General features: G+C 42.2%; 1 protein-coding gene across 1 annotated transcript in view; it reads right to left on the minus strand.

Moving 5' to 3' along the window:
- carm1 (coactivator-associated arginine methyltransferase 1) overlaps window positions 1–14,913 on the minus strand; it is an 82,105-nt gene that overhangs the window by 57,955 nt on the left and 9,237 nt on the right. Inside the window, exon 2 of the mRNA XM_049560232.1 lies at window positions 14,026–14,151. Within this exon, the coding sequence (XP_049416189.1) occupies window positions 14,026–14,151 (126 nt within the window). The remainder of the gene's footprint in view (window positions 1–14,025; window positions 14,152–14,913) is intronic.

The raw sequence follows: 14,913 nt of genomic DNA on the forward strand, positions 1-14,913 counted from the left end.
ATTCTCTGCAAAGAACACCAAACTATTAAATGGAGAAACCTCTGTCCCTCCATCCTTCCTTTTGTCATCATTCATTTTCCTCCTCACTGCTTTGACCTATTTCTCTGAACTTGCACATAGGCTTTCATCTTGGTGATGTGCAGACAGCCACGATGCTGTTTTTGCATTTTTCCCGCATTTCTACTGTTTATATTCGCGTTTCCACTACCCATTCATATTGTGAGCACCATTAGCAGTGTGAGCTACACATGCGTGGAGACCACTTGGGACATGCAATTTCAAGCACCAACACTTGCTGAAGACAAAGGTAATTATTTTACGGAACGAATATGTGTCTGTGTCTGTGAACATGCGTCTGTGTCTGTGTACGTGAGCCAGCCATTACGTATTTTCACTTTACTCACATTAGCCGACAAACATTACAAAGTAAACATTGCGCTGTGCACTTTGCACTGTTTATTTCATTCTTTCTCCGTGTTGTGTGTGTATGTGTGTACCTGTGTGCCCGCGCACGGCCCTGCGCACGCACGTGCCTCCATGCCGTCAGCCAAAACTATACTCCATGTATTTTGCCATAAAGCATGTTTCTAAATACAGTGTACATTGGTGTGACACTGCCCGCGCACACACATGCCTCCATGCCTTCAGCCAAAACTATGCTTAATGTATTTTGCCATAAAGCATGTTTCGAAATACAGTGTGCATTGTTTATCTTACATTAATATTTATTACACAGTGCCTTTACAGTGCTCTGATTTTGCATCTCCTCTAATATACTGTTTTTGATTTCTTATTCCTCTATACATAACACATCCCTGGGTATGGACTAGTTTTAGAAAATGCTAAGTTAGATCAATATTTGTTAAAAAATAAATCAGTATTTGCTAAACTGAAGGCAAATTATCCATGAAGATTCTCAGTCAGGTCATGGTAATCATAAGTGCTATATCCAGGGCTCAACAATAAGGACTGCCCGATTGCCCAGGGCAAGTAAAACTCATGGTCGGGCATGTCAACTAACAACTCACTTGCCCAATTGGGCAAGTTGCTAAAAATAGTAAAAGTTAATAACTAATTGATAAAATAAATATATTTTAAAACGTGCTCCTTCTGCTCTGATGCAGCGGTCTCTCTGCCTGAAGTCACAGGCACACGCTGTGTAACAATGTCCTGCCCACAGCCCCCATTGATATTATTTTGCGCAACGGACGCTTCATATAATAAGATAACAATATAATATTTATGGTGTTATGTCATCGTGTCATTTCTGTCTCTACACGGTCACGCGTTAACAATTCTCCTCTGCTCTCTGTATCGCGCGCACGGCGGAGTTCCGCCACACACACAGGTGATCACGCTAGAGCGGCTCGGGCCGCATTTTCCTGACCAAACCTGACCCCGAGCCCGGTGCAGTTTGTCAGCTGACAAAGTTATTGAAATGGACAGTGTGTAAATTAGGGATGCACCGAATTTTCGGTAACCGAAAATATTCGGCCGAATATTGCAGAAAAAAAGTATTCGGTGGAATAAGTTAAAAGCAAGGCCGAATAATAGCGGCGTTTCGATAATGCAATCAAACAGCGTGCCGTGACGGGCGGAATAAATGTCGGCAGTGTGGCGATCCGTCCGTCACTGCACTCGCATTTGCGACTAAAAATAGTTTTGAGCGAGCAAAATAGGCTTAAATCATTCAGCACGCTGTGTGAGCAGCCTACAGATTTCTACCACCAGCTGAAATGAAAAGGCAAATCCCACCGATTGTGGGTTGAACGGGGGTCACAGACAGTAACGTTAATGTATCCCTGTCAAATATGGCGGCCATCAGCTTACCGGGCGACAGAGAAGTCGGCTCCAATAATATCCTCTTCTTGGTGTCATGACTGCCCAGAAGTACCTGAACAGCCGAGCCAGCCGAACACAGGTATGTGATGTGTCAGAGGAGAAACAAGCCTTTCACATTTCTCTCTTTCTGGCAGTAACGGCCCACAAATCTCACCGCACTTTAGGGACTGTTCATTACTTATGAAGGGACTGTCGAGGGAGGAGGGTGGCTGGTTGATTTTTATTTTATTTATTTATTTTATTTTGATCCCCCCCCCCCAATCACTAATTGATGCTGTTTTTGAAGTATCAATAAGTCAGTAAGTAATTTATTCCATTGAAATATCATTGATGTATTATAGAAAAGTGATTTCTCTTTTCATAAATGACAAAAGGCACATCTGCCTCATTTTTGCTGTGGTATCGTGATACTACTCAGAACCATGGTATTTTCATTGGTATCACACAGTGGTTCCCAATATTGGTACCGTGACAACACTAATCTGGAGGGGGTTCATCTGCAAAAACTAATGAAAAACTAAACAATGATATTCGGTACTCGGTATTCGGCCAAGCGTTTAATAATATTCAGCTTCGGCTTCGGCCACAAATTTTCATTTCGGTGCATCCCTAGTGTAAATAACCATCAACAGACTGCTGTTACGCACAGACAAACAGCTGCTCGCACAGCATTCATGCTGAGCTTGTGTTGCGTTCAGGCATTGTCACGTAAATAACAACTTCCAACACTTAAATAGATCATAGCACAAAACAGCATGTCAAGTGACTTTTTACTTTATTATATTCAATAAAATTGTAGTTTCCTAAATCTTGAGACACCTCATATGTAAGCTAGACAGACATTTCACCTGCTCATTACTGCGCACACATGTACTGTATGTACTTAGTCCTAAAGAACCCTTCTGGTGCCAGTAGATACACAGAAACATCCCAGCAGGCTGTGCTTTGCAAGCATACAAAAAAGTTTCACGCATGTGAAAATTATTTTTCATGCGTGTGCTTCACCTCCGCTGCTACAACTATGTTTGGGATCATGAGCAGATCCTTTCTTTCTCCAAACTTTCGCCTTTCCGTCACTTTGGAAAAAGTTAATCTTTGTCTCATCAGTCCATAAAACTTTTTCCCAGAATTTTTGAGGCTCATCTCTGTACCTTTTGGCAAATTCCAGCCTGGCCTTCCTATTCTTCTTGCTAATGAGTGGTTTGCATCTTCTGGTGTAGCCTCTGTACTTTTGTTCATGAAGTCTTCTGCGAACAGTAGATTGTGATACCTTCACTCCTGCCCTCTGGAGGTTGTTGCTGATGTCACTAACAGTTGTTTTAGGGTCTTTCTTCACAGCTCTCACAATGTTTCTGTCATCAACTGCTGATGTTTTCCTTGGTCTACCTGTTCGACGTCTGTTGCTTAGTACACCAGTGGTTTCTTTCTTCTTCAGGACATTCCAAATGGTTGTACTGGCTATGGCCAATGTTTGTGCAATGGCTCTGATTGACTGTCCATCTTCTCTCAGATTCACAATTGCTTCTTTTTCACCCATAGACAGCTCTCTGGTTTTCATGTTGGTTCCACCTCTAAATGCAGTCTGCACAGGCAAAATCTATCGTACCCAATCTGAAACTGAGCTCAGACATTCAGTGCTATTTATTGTTTGAATAATCAATGTAATTGGGAGACACCTGGGCAACAAAACACACCTGTCAGTGACATGTTCCAATACTTTTGCTCTCATGAAAAATGGGTGGGTTCAAACAAAAGGTGCTATCTTCTAAGTTGTGTATCAGATCCAGATCTGGAAGTAAAAGCTGAAATGTTGATCTCTTGTCCCATATTCATCTTTTGATGTCAAACCCAAATATTTTCAGTCTACAACAAAAATAAAGGAATTGGCCTCACTGTTCCAATACTTTTGGAGGGCACTGTATATCACTATGAAAATAATGTGGGTTGCACAGAAAAAAAATCTGCTTTATGGCAGGAAATGCGTCATGTATTGCCAAACTGGTCGGTCAGCCAATCAGGGACTGGAGCTGGTCCTTATGAGGAACTGGCAGGGGCATGAGTAGTTATGGTTGAGTCAGGAGCACAATGGCAGACGGACAAAGTTTGGAGACAAGTGAAAAACGGCCTCCCAAAAGAAAACGAGATAATCTGTCTGAAGAGGCGAGGATGCACAAAAAGCAGAGCGATAAAAGAAGAGGAAAAACAAGAGTGAACCTCAGTCAGGCATTGAAGAGATGGAGGGAGCTCTGTGACCAAAGAGGCTTCAAAACCCATGTCCAGCTAGCTTTCTTTCTCATGGATCAGTAAGTAACACGGCTAAATGTTAGCTAGACGAGAGAGGACTGTACTGTATTGGCTGCTAGTTCATTCCTAGCTGGCCAGCATTGCAAATTGCCGCAACCAGGGACCGGGCAGCAAGTGTTGGTCGGCTGACATCCTCATTGCTATTCTACAGCAGCCTTCGGACAGTGATATACAGTGCCCTCCAAAAGTATTGGAATAGTGAGTCCAATTCGTTTACTTTTGTTGTAGACTGAGAACATTTGGGTTTGACATCAAAAGATGAATATGAGACAAGAGATCAACATTTCAGCTTTTATTTCCAGGTATTTACATCTGGATCTGATACACAACTTAGAAGATAGCATTATTTGTAATGGAACACAACATTTTTAGGTGAGCAAAAGTATTGGAACATATAAACTTTAAGTAGATTAAAGTGAATGAGACTTAATATTTAGTTGCAAATCCTTTGCTTTCAATAACTGCATCAAGCCTGTGACCCACTGACGTCACCAAACTTTTGAATTCTTTTGTGATGCTTTTCCAGGCTTTCACCGCAGCCTCTTTCAGTTGTTGTTTGTTTTGGAGGGTTACTCCCTTCAGTCTCCTCTTCAGCAGGTAAAATGCATGCTCTATTGGGTTTAAGTCTGGAGACTGACCTGGCCAGTCTAAAACCTTCCACTTCTTGCCTTTGTTGTTTTGGCAGTGTGTTTTGGGTCGTTATCTTGCTGCATGATGAAGGATCTCCCAATCAGTTTGGTTGCATCTTTCTTTAAATTAGCAGACAAAATGTTTCTGTAGACTTCTGAGTTCATTTTGCTGCTGCCATCATGTGTTACATCATCAGTGAAGATGAAAGAGCCCGTCCCAGAAGAAGCCATGCAAGCCCGAGCCATGACATTACCTCCACCGTGTTTCACAGATGAGCTTGTATGTTTGGGATCATGAGCAGATCCTTTCTTTCTCCAAACTTTCGCCTTTCCGTCACTTTGGAAAAAGTTAATCTTTGTCTCATCAGTCCATAGAACTTTTTCCCAGAATTTTTGAGGCTCATCTCTGCACCTTTTGGCAAATTCCAGCCTGGCCTTCCTATTCTTCTTGCTAATGAGTGGTTTGCATCTTCTGGTGTAGCCTCTGTACTTTTGTTCATGAAGTCTTCTGCGAACAGTAGATTGTGATACCTTCACTCCTGCCCTCTGGAGGTTGTTGCTGATGTCACTAACAGTTGTTTTAGGGTCTTTCTTTACAGCTCTCACAATGTTTCTGTCATCAACTGCTGACGTTTTCCTTGGTCTACCTGTTCGACGTCTGTTGCTTAGTACACCAGTGGTTTCTTTCTTCTTCAGGACATTCCAAATGGTTGTACTGGCTATGGCCAATGTTTGTGCAATGGCTCTGATTGATTGTCCATCTTCTCTCAGATTCACAATTGCTTCTTTTTCACCCATAGACAGCTCTCTGGTTTTCATGTTGGTTCCACCTCTAAATGCAGTCTGCACAGGCAAAATCTATTGTACCCAATCTGAAAGTGAGCTCGGACATTCAGTGCTATTTATTGTTTGAATAATCAATGTAACTGGGAGATACCTTGGCAACAAAACACACCTGTCAGTGACATGTTCCAATACTTTTGCTCTCATGAAAAATGGGTGGGTTCAAACAAAAGGTGCTATCTTCTAAGTTGTGTATCAGATCCAGATGTAAATACCTGGAAATAAAAGCTGAAATGTTGATCTCTTGTCCCATATTCATCTTTTGATGTCAAACCCAAATATTTTCAGTCTACAACAGAAATAAAGGAATTGGCCTCACTGTTCCAATACTTTTGGAGGGCACTGTATATATATACACACATACATACATACATACATACATACATACATACAGTACAGGCCAAAAGTTTGGACACACCTTCTCATTCAATGTGTTTTCTTTATTTTCATGACTATTTACATTGTAGATTCTCACTGAAGGCATCAAAACTATGAATGAACACATGTGGAGTTATGTACTTAACAAAAAAAGGTGAAATAACTGAAAACATGTTTTATATTCTAGTTTCTTCAAAATAGCCACCCTTTGCTCTGATTACTGCTTTGCACACTCTTGGCATTCTCTCAGTGAGCTTCAAGAGGTAGTCACCTGAAATGGTTTCCACTTCACAGGTGTGCCTTATCAGGGTTAACTAGTGGAATTTCTTGCTTTATCAATGGGGTTGGGACCATCAGTTGTGTTGTGCAGAAGTCAGGTTAATACACAGCCGACAGCCTTATTGGACAACTGTTAAAATTCATATTATGGCAAGAACCAATCAGCTAACTAAAGAAAAACGAGTGGCCATCATTACTTTAAGAAATGAAGGTCAGTCAGTCCGGAAAATTGCAAAAACTTTAAATGTGTCCCCAAGTGGAGTCGCAAAAAACCATCAAGCGCTACAACGAAACTGGCACACATGAGGACCGACCCAGGAAAGGAAGACCAAGAGTCACCTCTGCTTCTGAGGATAAGTTCATCCGAGTCACCAGCCTCAGAAATCGCAAGTTAACAGCAGCTCAGATCAGAGACCAGATGAATACCACACAGAGTTCTAGCAGCAAACCCATCTCTAGAACAACTGTTAAGAGGAGACTGCGCGAATCAGGCCTTCATGGTCAAATAGCTGCTAGGAAACCACTACTAAGGAGAGGCAACAAGCAGAAGAGATTTGTTTTGGCCAAGAAACACAAGGAATGGACATTAGACCAGTGGAAATCTGTGCTTTGGTCTGATGAGTCCAAATTTGAGATCTTTGGTTCCAACCGCCGTGTCTTTGTGAGACGCAGAAAAGGTGAACGGATGGATTCCACATGCCTGATTCCCACTGTGAAGCATGGAGGAGGAGGAGGTGTGATGGTGTGGGAGTGTTTTGCTGGTGACACTGTTGGGGATTTATTCAAAATTGAAGGCACACTGAACCAGCATGGCTACCACAGCATCCTGCAGCGACATGCCATCCCATCCGGTTTGCGTTTAGTTGGACCATCATTTATTTTTCAACAGGACAATGACCCCAAACACACCTCCAGGCTGTGTAAGGGCTATTTGACCAAGAAGGAGAGTGATGGAGTGCTGAGGCAGATGACCTGGCCTCCACAGTCACCGGACCTGAACCCAATCGAGATGGTTTGGGGTGAGCTGGACCGCAGAGTGAAGGCAAAGGAGCCAACAAGTGCTAAACACCTCTGGGAACTCCTTCAAGACTGTTGGAAAACCATTTCAGGTGACTACCTCTTGAAGCTCATCGAGAGAATGCCAAGAGTGTGCAAAGCAGTAATCAGAGCAAAGGGTGGCTATTTTGAAGAAACTAGAATATAAAACATGTTTTCAGTTATTTCACCTTTTTTTGTTAAGTACATAACTCCACGTGTTCATTCATAGTTTTGATGCCTTCAGTGAGAATCTACAATGTAAATAGTCATGAAAATAAAGAAAACGCATTGAATGAGAAGGTGTGTCCAAACTTTTGGCCTGTACTGTGTGTGTATATCCTACATTTTATTGATTATCTCTGGTCCCCATGGTCAATTTGGTTGTTGCGACAGTGCGAGCAACACTGCTGATGCTAGGTGGCACCAAGCTAAAAAAAAAAAGAATCCTATCTGTTGCCTCTTTAAGTCATTTTTAGGGCAAGGCCACTTTGGCCTTTGATAAATACAAATTTACTGGGGCATCACGGCCAAAATGTAGGGCACCAAGGCCAAAACCAATGGCGCAATAACAATATGTGCTACATATCTTTAATTATATAATTATTTGTATGTCTCTATGTATATTTTTACATAAATCCCCAATATTTTATTTGACTTCAAAAAATCCTCTTCCTTCATTTAATTAGACAATGTTTATTGTATTGTATTATATGTATTAATTCTCTACAGGATCTAGTATGTTCTTTAATGTGTGTTCAGTTTATTAAAAGGGGGGGGACAAATAATAATAAAAAAAAAAACGTTTCGGTGAACCATCTTTCTTCTCAGAGAATCTTTGTCCCATGAGAGCAGGCAGCTGCTCTCCGTGCCCGCAGTGTAAACAACTTTTGCTGGCGATTTGACAGTCACTAGAAGCACATTATGACCCTTTGTAAAAGTTTCTGTGTGGAACCTGTGTTGTACATGAGCTAGGACTGAGAGGCTGTCCGGTGTGTGTGTGTGTGTGTGTGTGTGTGTGTGTGTCTGAGGAGTGTTAGTACATTAACTTGTTAGCTGCAGCCTTGCTGTTTGTCATGTTAATGTTATCGTCGGCAGCCTTGAATAGCTTGTAAAGCTTTAGCATAGTTAGTTAACACAACTGTTATTGGCCCATGTGGTTACTGCTACAGAAAATTAATAAATCTTTGGTTTATTTGTACAAAGTCGCCTCTCTGCCGTCTTTTATCACACTTGCTAACGCTAAGTTAACTTTACCAGCAGATCTGTAGGAGACACAAACTGACAAACAAACAAAACAGGGCATGCTACTCTGGCCGTATGGGTAGGAAGGGCATTACGGCCACACTCCGGGGTAGCAAAGGGCCACGGGCTGGAGTCGAACCCGGGCCGCTGCGGCAACGGCCTTGTACATGGGGCGCCTGCTCTACCACTAAGCCACCGACGCCCCATCGGGGCAGCACTCTGTCAGAAGACTACACTCGCAAATATCCACATGGGATTGAGCTTGAAATGCAACGATGCCGGAGTGTATTTCAAAAGCGCTGTCAATCACAAAGGGGTTGTGCCTTTTAGACAATTCCTCCAAAAACCTGCTCAGTGCTATCTCATAGGAATGCTTGGAGGCTCCACATCCACCGTGCTGACACGAGAATGTATGACAGGGAGGTCGCGTTTGAAAGCTGGTGATAAACAGCTGATGTTTGAACATCATAGTAATGATACTAAATGCATCCTAGCGCACGTTTAATGCAAAGTAAATTCTTATTTTAATCTTAATTCAATTGTGCGTATATGACCATTTCTTCTCTGAAATTTTAGCCTCCTTTGTTGTCTCAGAGCAATCGCCCCTGGTGTGAACCCTTGCAGAGTCGTTAGGGTCACATGTGGGCTTTAATTTCAGAGCAATAATTGGGGAAAGTTAACAAAAACTCCTCAAGCGCATGGCACAGCATAAGGCTGTGCAATTAATCGTCTGGTGATCGCAATTACGATTTTGAGGTCAAATGATTTCAAAATTATTGAAATCGAGTGTACACGATTTTTGGTCACCGACGCCCGGAGCTGTTATTTTGACTTCTATGGAAGCCGCGCATGTGCAGACCTGCCAACCTTGAAGAAAGGTTATGAGTACCACCTTACCAGACACTCGTGCGTGGTCATGAACATATGTGGACACGGCGGCACTTTTTTTTTTTTACCATAAAAGTCAATATGCACATGTGGCAAACAGAAGAAACAAGCGTACGTTTACATATTCATATCTATAGGCCTAAGCCCCACATACGTCCATAGACGCCCAATATTTGTTTTATGGCGCAGATCAAGGTCAATTTCATCAATCTGATGGTAGTATTGATCATCTGCTTAAAAAATACAGTAATATGTCCTGTTGTGACAAAAAGAAAGATTTCAAGTGGGATTCGGGGGGTTCTCCCCCGAGAAAATTTTGAAACATCACATGGCGAAATCCTATTTTCATGCAATTTCATACAGAAATAGATAATAGATCATAGACAAGTGCATTACATTAGCATTCCTCATCATGTTCTTGTGTAGTACGACACCTATTAGAACTACTCTCTTCTTATTGCCTTGTTTTTTTCTTATAGAAATTCAGCAGACTCATCAAACAAAAAGTCTTTTTATCATAAGTGTGTTATAGTTATTCAGGCAGGGCACATGGTTTCATAACACAGTTGAATGTAAATTTGTCTGCAATTTGCTTACCTTGGTACAATTCTCACCTGCAATGTATTGACGACAGGCGACTTTGACACTATTTACTTCAGTGTTTGCCCTACCATTTTATTAGGGGGGCACCCCGCCCCGCCCCACCTTGAAGGTCAAGTTAATTTTATTTAGTTTTATTTTCTATATAGCGCCAGATCACAAAGAAGTCACTTAAGGTAACCTTTCCTATAGAACAGGTCTATACCTTGTCCTTTTATTAAACAAACTAAATAGCCTTATGTTATTTATCTTATTTATAGACCGCGTGTCATTTGTCTCTACATGGTCGCGCGTTTACAATCCTCCCCTGCTCTCTGTATCGCACACGGCAGAGTTTGGCCCCGTGGGGCGCGCACACACACGTACCCGCACACATACACACACACACACACACACACACACACACACACACACACAAGTGAACACACTAGAGAGCGTAAAAATATAAATAAAAAAGGACTCGGCAGTGGAGTGAGATTTCTTAAACGTGCGTGAGAAGGTGATACCGTCTATCGGACTGAACACACAGTAACTCCGGTCTGAGCTGACGGTGGGGAGCTAATAAGAGCTGACTGCTAACAGACAGAAGCTAACTGCTATGAGACTGTAGTTAACTGTTTACAGACAGAAGCTAACCGCTAAGATAGAAGCTAGCTCTAATAGACACAAGCTAAAGTTAACTGCAGCAATGCAGCAATCCGATTGGCCGAAATCTTTTCGTTCCGCCTACGCACCTATATTCACCGGGTATCAACTTGAGTGACATCTTGCATAGACAAATACACTGAAACCGGCAAAATGCGCGATCGAGTGATATGCGTACTTTTAGAGCATCAAATCGTACCAGCGTACTGTGATGTCAAAATGCATGCCTGGTACGCAAAATGCGTACAGGTTGGCAGGTCTGCATGCGCAATGCTGCCCCTCCCCTCCTCTCCTCTATTTACTCCACGAGCTAGTCAAGTAGGTGAACTACGAATAATGCGAGGGGCAGGTGATCACAGAAGATTTCAAAAACAGCGAAAATGGCAGAGGAGGGCAGTGTGTGGGTGCACACCTGTCTGTGTGTGTGCGCATGTGTCTGTGTGTGTGCACACCGGGACCGAACTCCACCGTGCCCCATACAGAGAGCAGAGGAGAATTGCGCCCATGTAGAGACAGAAATGACATGCCGTTGTATAAACAACGTAAGTCATCACGTGCGCCGGATAATCGTGACTTCAATTTTGACCAAAATAATCGTGATTATGATTTTTTCCGTAATCGAGCAGCCCTAGCACAGCACAGGAGAGCCAGCTCCTCAGGTCCAGACTCAGCTGTCCATTTATATCTAAAAGGAGAAGGGACACTCTTTTGAGGACAGCAATGTGCACATCTTGTCGAGGGAAGAAAGATGGTTTGAAAGAGGCGTAAAAGAAGCCATCCACATCAAACTGGAACGACCATCGTAAAACAGAGGGGGTGGCCTACAACACCACTTACCACTCACCTACAATGCAGTCTTGGGATCCCTTCCCAGACGACTTCACACCCATTTACCCCTGGTCCCACCTGACCCTAACGACTCACATGATGGCCAGGAGGGTCAATGACTCACATTATGACCTTAACAACTAGAGCTCACGTGACCCAAACGACATGAACTTGGGCACATTTGAGCACGAGTGCTGACATGTTTAGTGCAAAGTTTCCCTTTGATTCTACAGTCATAATATTTTAGGGTTGACGTTGGATTGGCAATGGACATAACTGCTAGTGGGCTGAGTCGCCCTTTCAGGCTGCAAGACTGTTTATTTTTGTATTTATTAGACTGAAAAAGCAAAGAGAGCTTGCAGAACTTAGGGAGATTGCCGCTCACACGGGATGAACTGAAACTATGTAATCTAACATAAGTTTTCATATAGTAGGGAAGGGGTTATAAGGATGGCTCCAATGTGTCACTGAGAAAAATCCTTTACACAGCAATGGTTAAAAAAAAAAAAAAAACTGTTTGACTCCACAATTCATAGTCCTTTAACATTTAGAATGTTTTTAGAAAGAAATCACGGCGGAGCATGTTTCTGCTCATACATGCAGTGTGAGTGTGTTACTTAAGTACAGCATTATTATTATTACTACTGTGATTATTTATTTGTAAAGGAAAACCACTGACAGTTGCACGAGCACTTTCCTGTGTATTATACATGTGTAGCAGGGCTGTACAGTGCGACACATATGTTGCGATGGAAAAAAATGTTTGTGATGAATTTATTTGCCTAGTAGCACGCGTGCAACAGACTGCTTGAGAGCCGCTTGTGTGTGGTCTGTTTTTTCACTACACAACAAGAGCGTTCACTGCCGTGCATTGTCTGACAGCCAGGTGAGTTGTCATTAGCGTAATGGACGGAGGGAAAGCTCTTGTCATTGAGTGTCCTTGTCTCTGTGGGGGAGGCGGGGCTATGGGCTACACACACACACAGTGCGATCTTCATGAGGGGGAGACAAGGCGGAGGAGAAAACAGAGAGTTGAGCGTAAGAGAAAGACAGTGAACTTGTTCCTAAACCAAATGCCATGACCCCTGTGTGGGAGTGTTTTGGATTTAAACCAAATGACAGAGGGGAGCCCAGTAATTTGGACGAGCCGGCCAACTTAACTGTACACCTGAGTGTGAGAGACTGACGGTCTATTTTTCTTTTTTTGCATTTGTGAATATTCTTGTTAAACAAATGTTTATTTCTCTTTAAAAGGGTGTACTTGTATCAATATGCCTTTATTATCATTACATAAGTTTAATAAATGGTCTAAGAACAGCAAAATTACAACAATAATAAAAATGGTCTTAAAAGCACAATATTGCGCAATATTATCGCTTATTGCAATAATTTCTGACGCAATTAATCGGCCTGCAAAATTTTTTTTCGTGACAGGTGCTACAAACTTTCTGGCCTGTGCTACAAAATTATCACCCTCTGTTGCACCAGTGCTATGGGCTAAAAAAGTTAACGTACAGCCCTGTACAGGCAGTTCCTTCATGGGCACTGATTGTAGGTGTTAATGTGTTAGGGTTGTCACGATACTAAAATTTCAAACTCGATATTGATACCCAGGAAAATATTCAATACTTGATACCATTTTCGATACAGCAGCAAAAAGTGAAGAGGCACGTCATTTTTTTAATAAAGATCAGAACAGTAACATCAATGATAACAAAAAAAAAATCCCCCCAAAATAAATAACAACCAGAAACAAGATCTGTCCATACAAATGTATTTATCTACAGCCCTGTTTATTTTCTGTGCTTCTGGTGAACTGGCACCATATTTTCATTGCTGATCAAATAGAGTTGGTAGTTTAGGCTCAGGATGCTCCTGTTTCTACCTCACTATGTGATCAGACACCCAGGGGTTACAGGAGAAACCAAACGTTTTTTCAGCTTCAATCTGTGACTTAACAGTTAACATAACTTTTCAGACACACATAATTGTGTTGTCCTGTTAAACTAACATTGTCTATTAATGTTACAGACGGGCATGACTGACAAAGTTTTCTGCTTAGCTCCCACATTAACATTAGAAGTTATATTTTAGTTTGATGCAGGCGACACCAGCTGCTCAGCTGCTAGTGAGGGGAGGGGCTGTACCTGCCATCTGCAGCGTGCTGTGTTCACTTCACGAAATATTTCCAAAGAGCGCTTTTTCGTTTATCATTTTTGACCAAAACTGGCTGCTCTGATCTTCCTGCAGCCGTGCTGGCCATATTACAGCAACAGAAATGTGTGCGTGCATGCACAGCGACGACAACAAGCCGGGTTGCAGCGAGGGCTCTGTATCTGCCAGATGCTGCCTGCACAGCGTGTGTCCGTCGGATCCGTCGCACACACCCGACAAGCGCTGAGGTGGCGTGCACTGTTAGTATCGATACTTTCGTAAATTAGTATTGTATCCATATACAGCGTTTGATACTTTTGACAACCCTATAATGTGTTAGGGTATTTGTGTGTACCTGCAGGCGAGGAGAACTGCAGCAGAACGCTGTTGCAGCCTAGTGTGATGATGAATGACTGCTTCCCCACGCGGCTGCACTCCGTCTCCCTGGAAACCGAACACTTGAACACACTTGCCTCCTCTCCTAGAAAGAAAATGTTAGGACAACATCAAACACGCTTGCATACAGCCACTTAAATTTTAAATAGAACAAAACAAACAAAAAAAACTAACAAAATTGACAAAAAAAACAGTGTGCCAAATGCTGCTTGAATTTTACTTTTACTGTCAAAATGTGACGAGGGCCCTCAGGAGATGTTAACATTCAAGTGCCTTGTTAAAACAAAGCATTGAAGCCGGGCTCAAAGTGAAGGCCCAGGAGAGAGTCATAAAGCAACCTGAGATAATCCAGCATTTATTAATAGATCAAGAGCAGCACTTCAGATTAAGGGAGATGCATCCTCTGGGAAAGAAGCCAGTCAGACACCTCACTTCTCCAACAGATATATATATATACATACAGTACAGGCCAAAAGTTTGGACACACCTTCTCATTCAATGCGTTTTCTTTATTTTCATGACTATATACATTGTAGATTCTCACTGAAGGCATCAAAACTATGAATGAACACATGTGGAGTTATGTACTTAACAAAAAAAGGTGAAATAACTGAAAACATGTTTTATATTCTAGTTTCTTCAAAATAGCCACCCTTTGCTCTGATTACTGCTTTGCACACTCTTGGCATTCTCTCAGTGAGCTTCAAGAGGTAGTCACCTGAAATGGTTTCCACTTCACATGTGTGCCTTATCAGGGTTAACTAGTGGAATTTCTTGCTTTATCAATGGGGTTGGGACCATCAGTTGTGTTGTGCAGAAGTCAGGTTAATACACAGCCGACAGCCTT

Source organism: Epinephelus fuscoguttatus, linkage group LG19 (genome assembly GCF_011397635.1).
Source record: "Epinephelus fuscoguttatus linkage group LG19, E.fuscoguttatus.final_Chr_v1".
Classification (NCBI taxonomy): Eukaryota; Metazoa; Chordata; class Actinopteri; order Perciformes; family Serranidae; genus Epinephelus; species Epinephelus fuscoguttatus.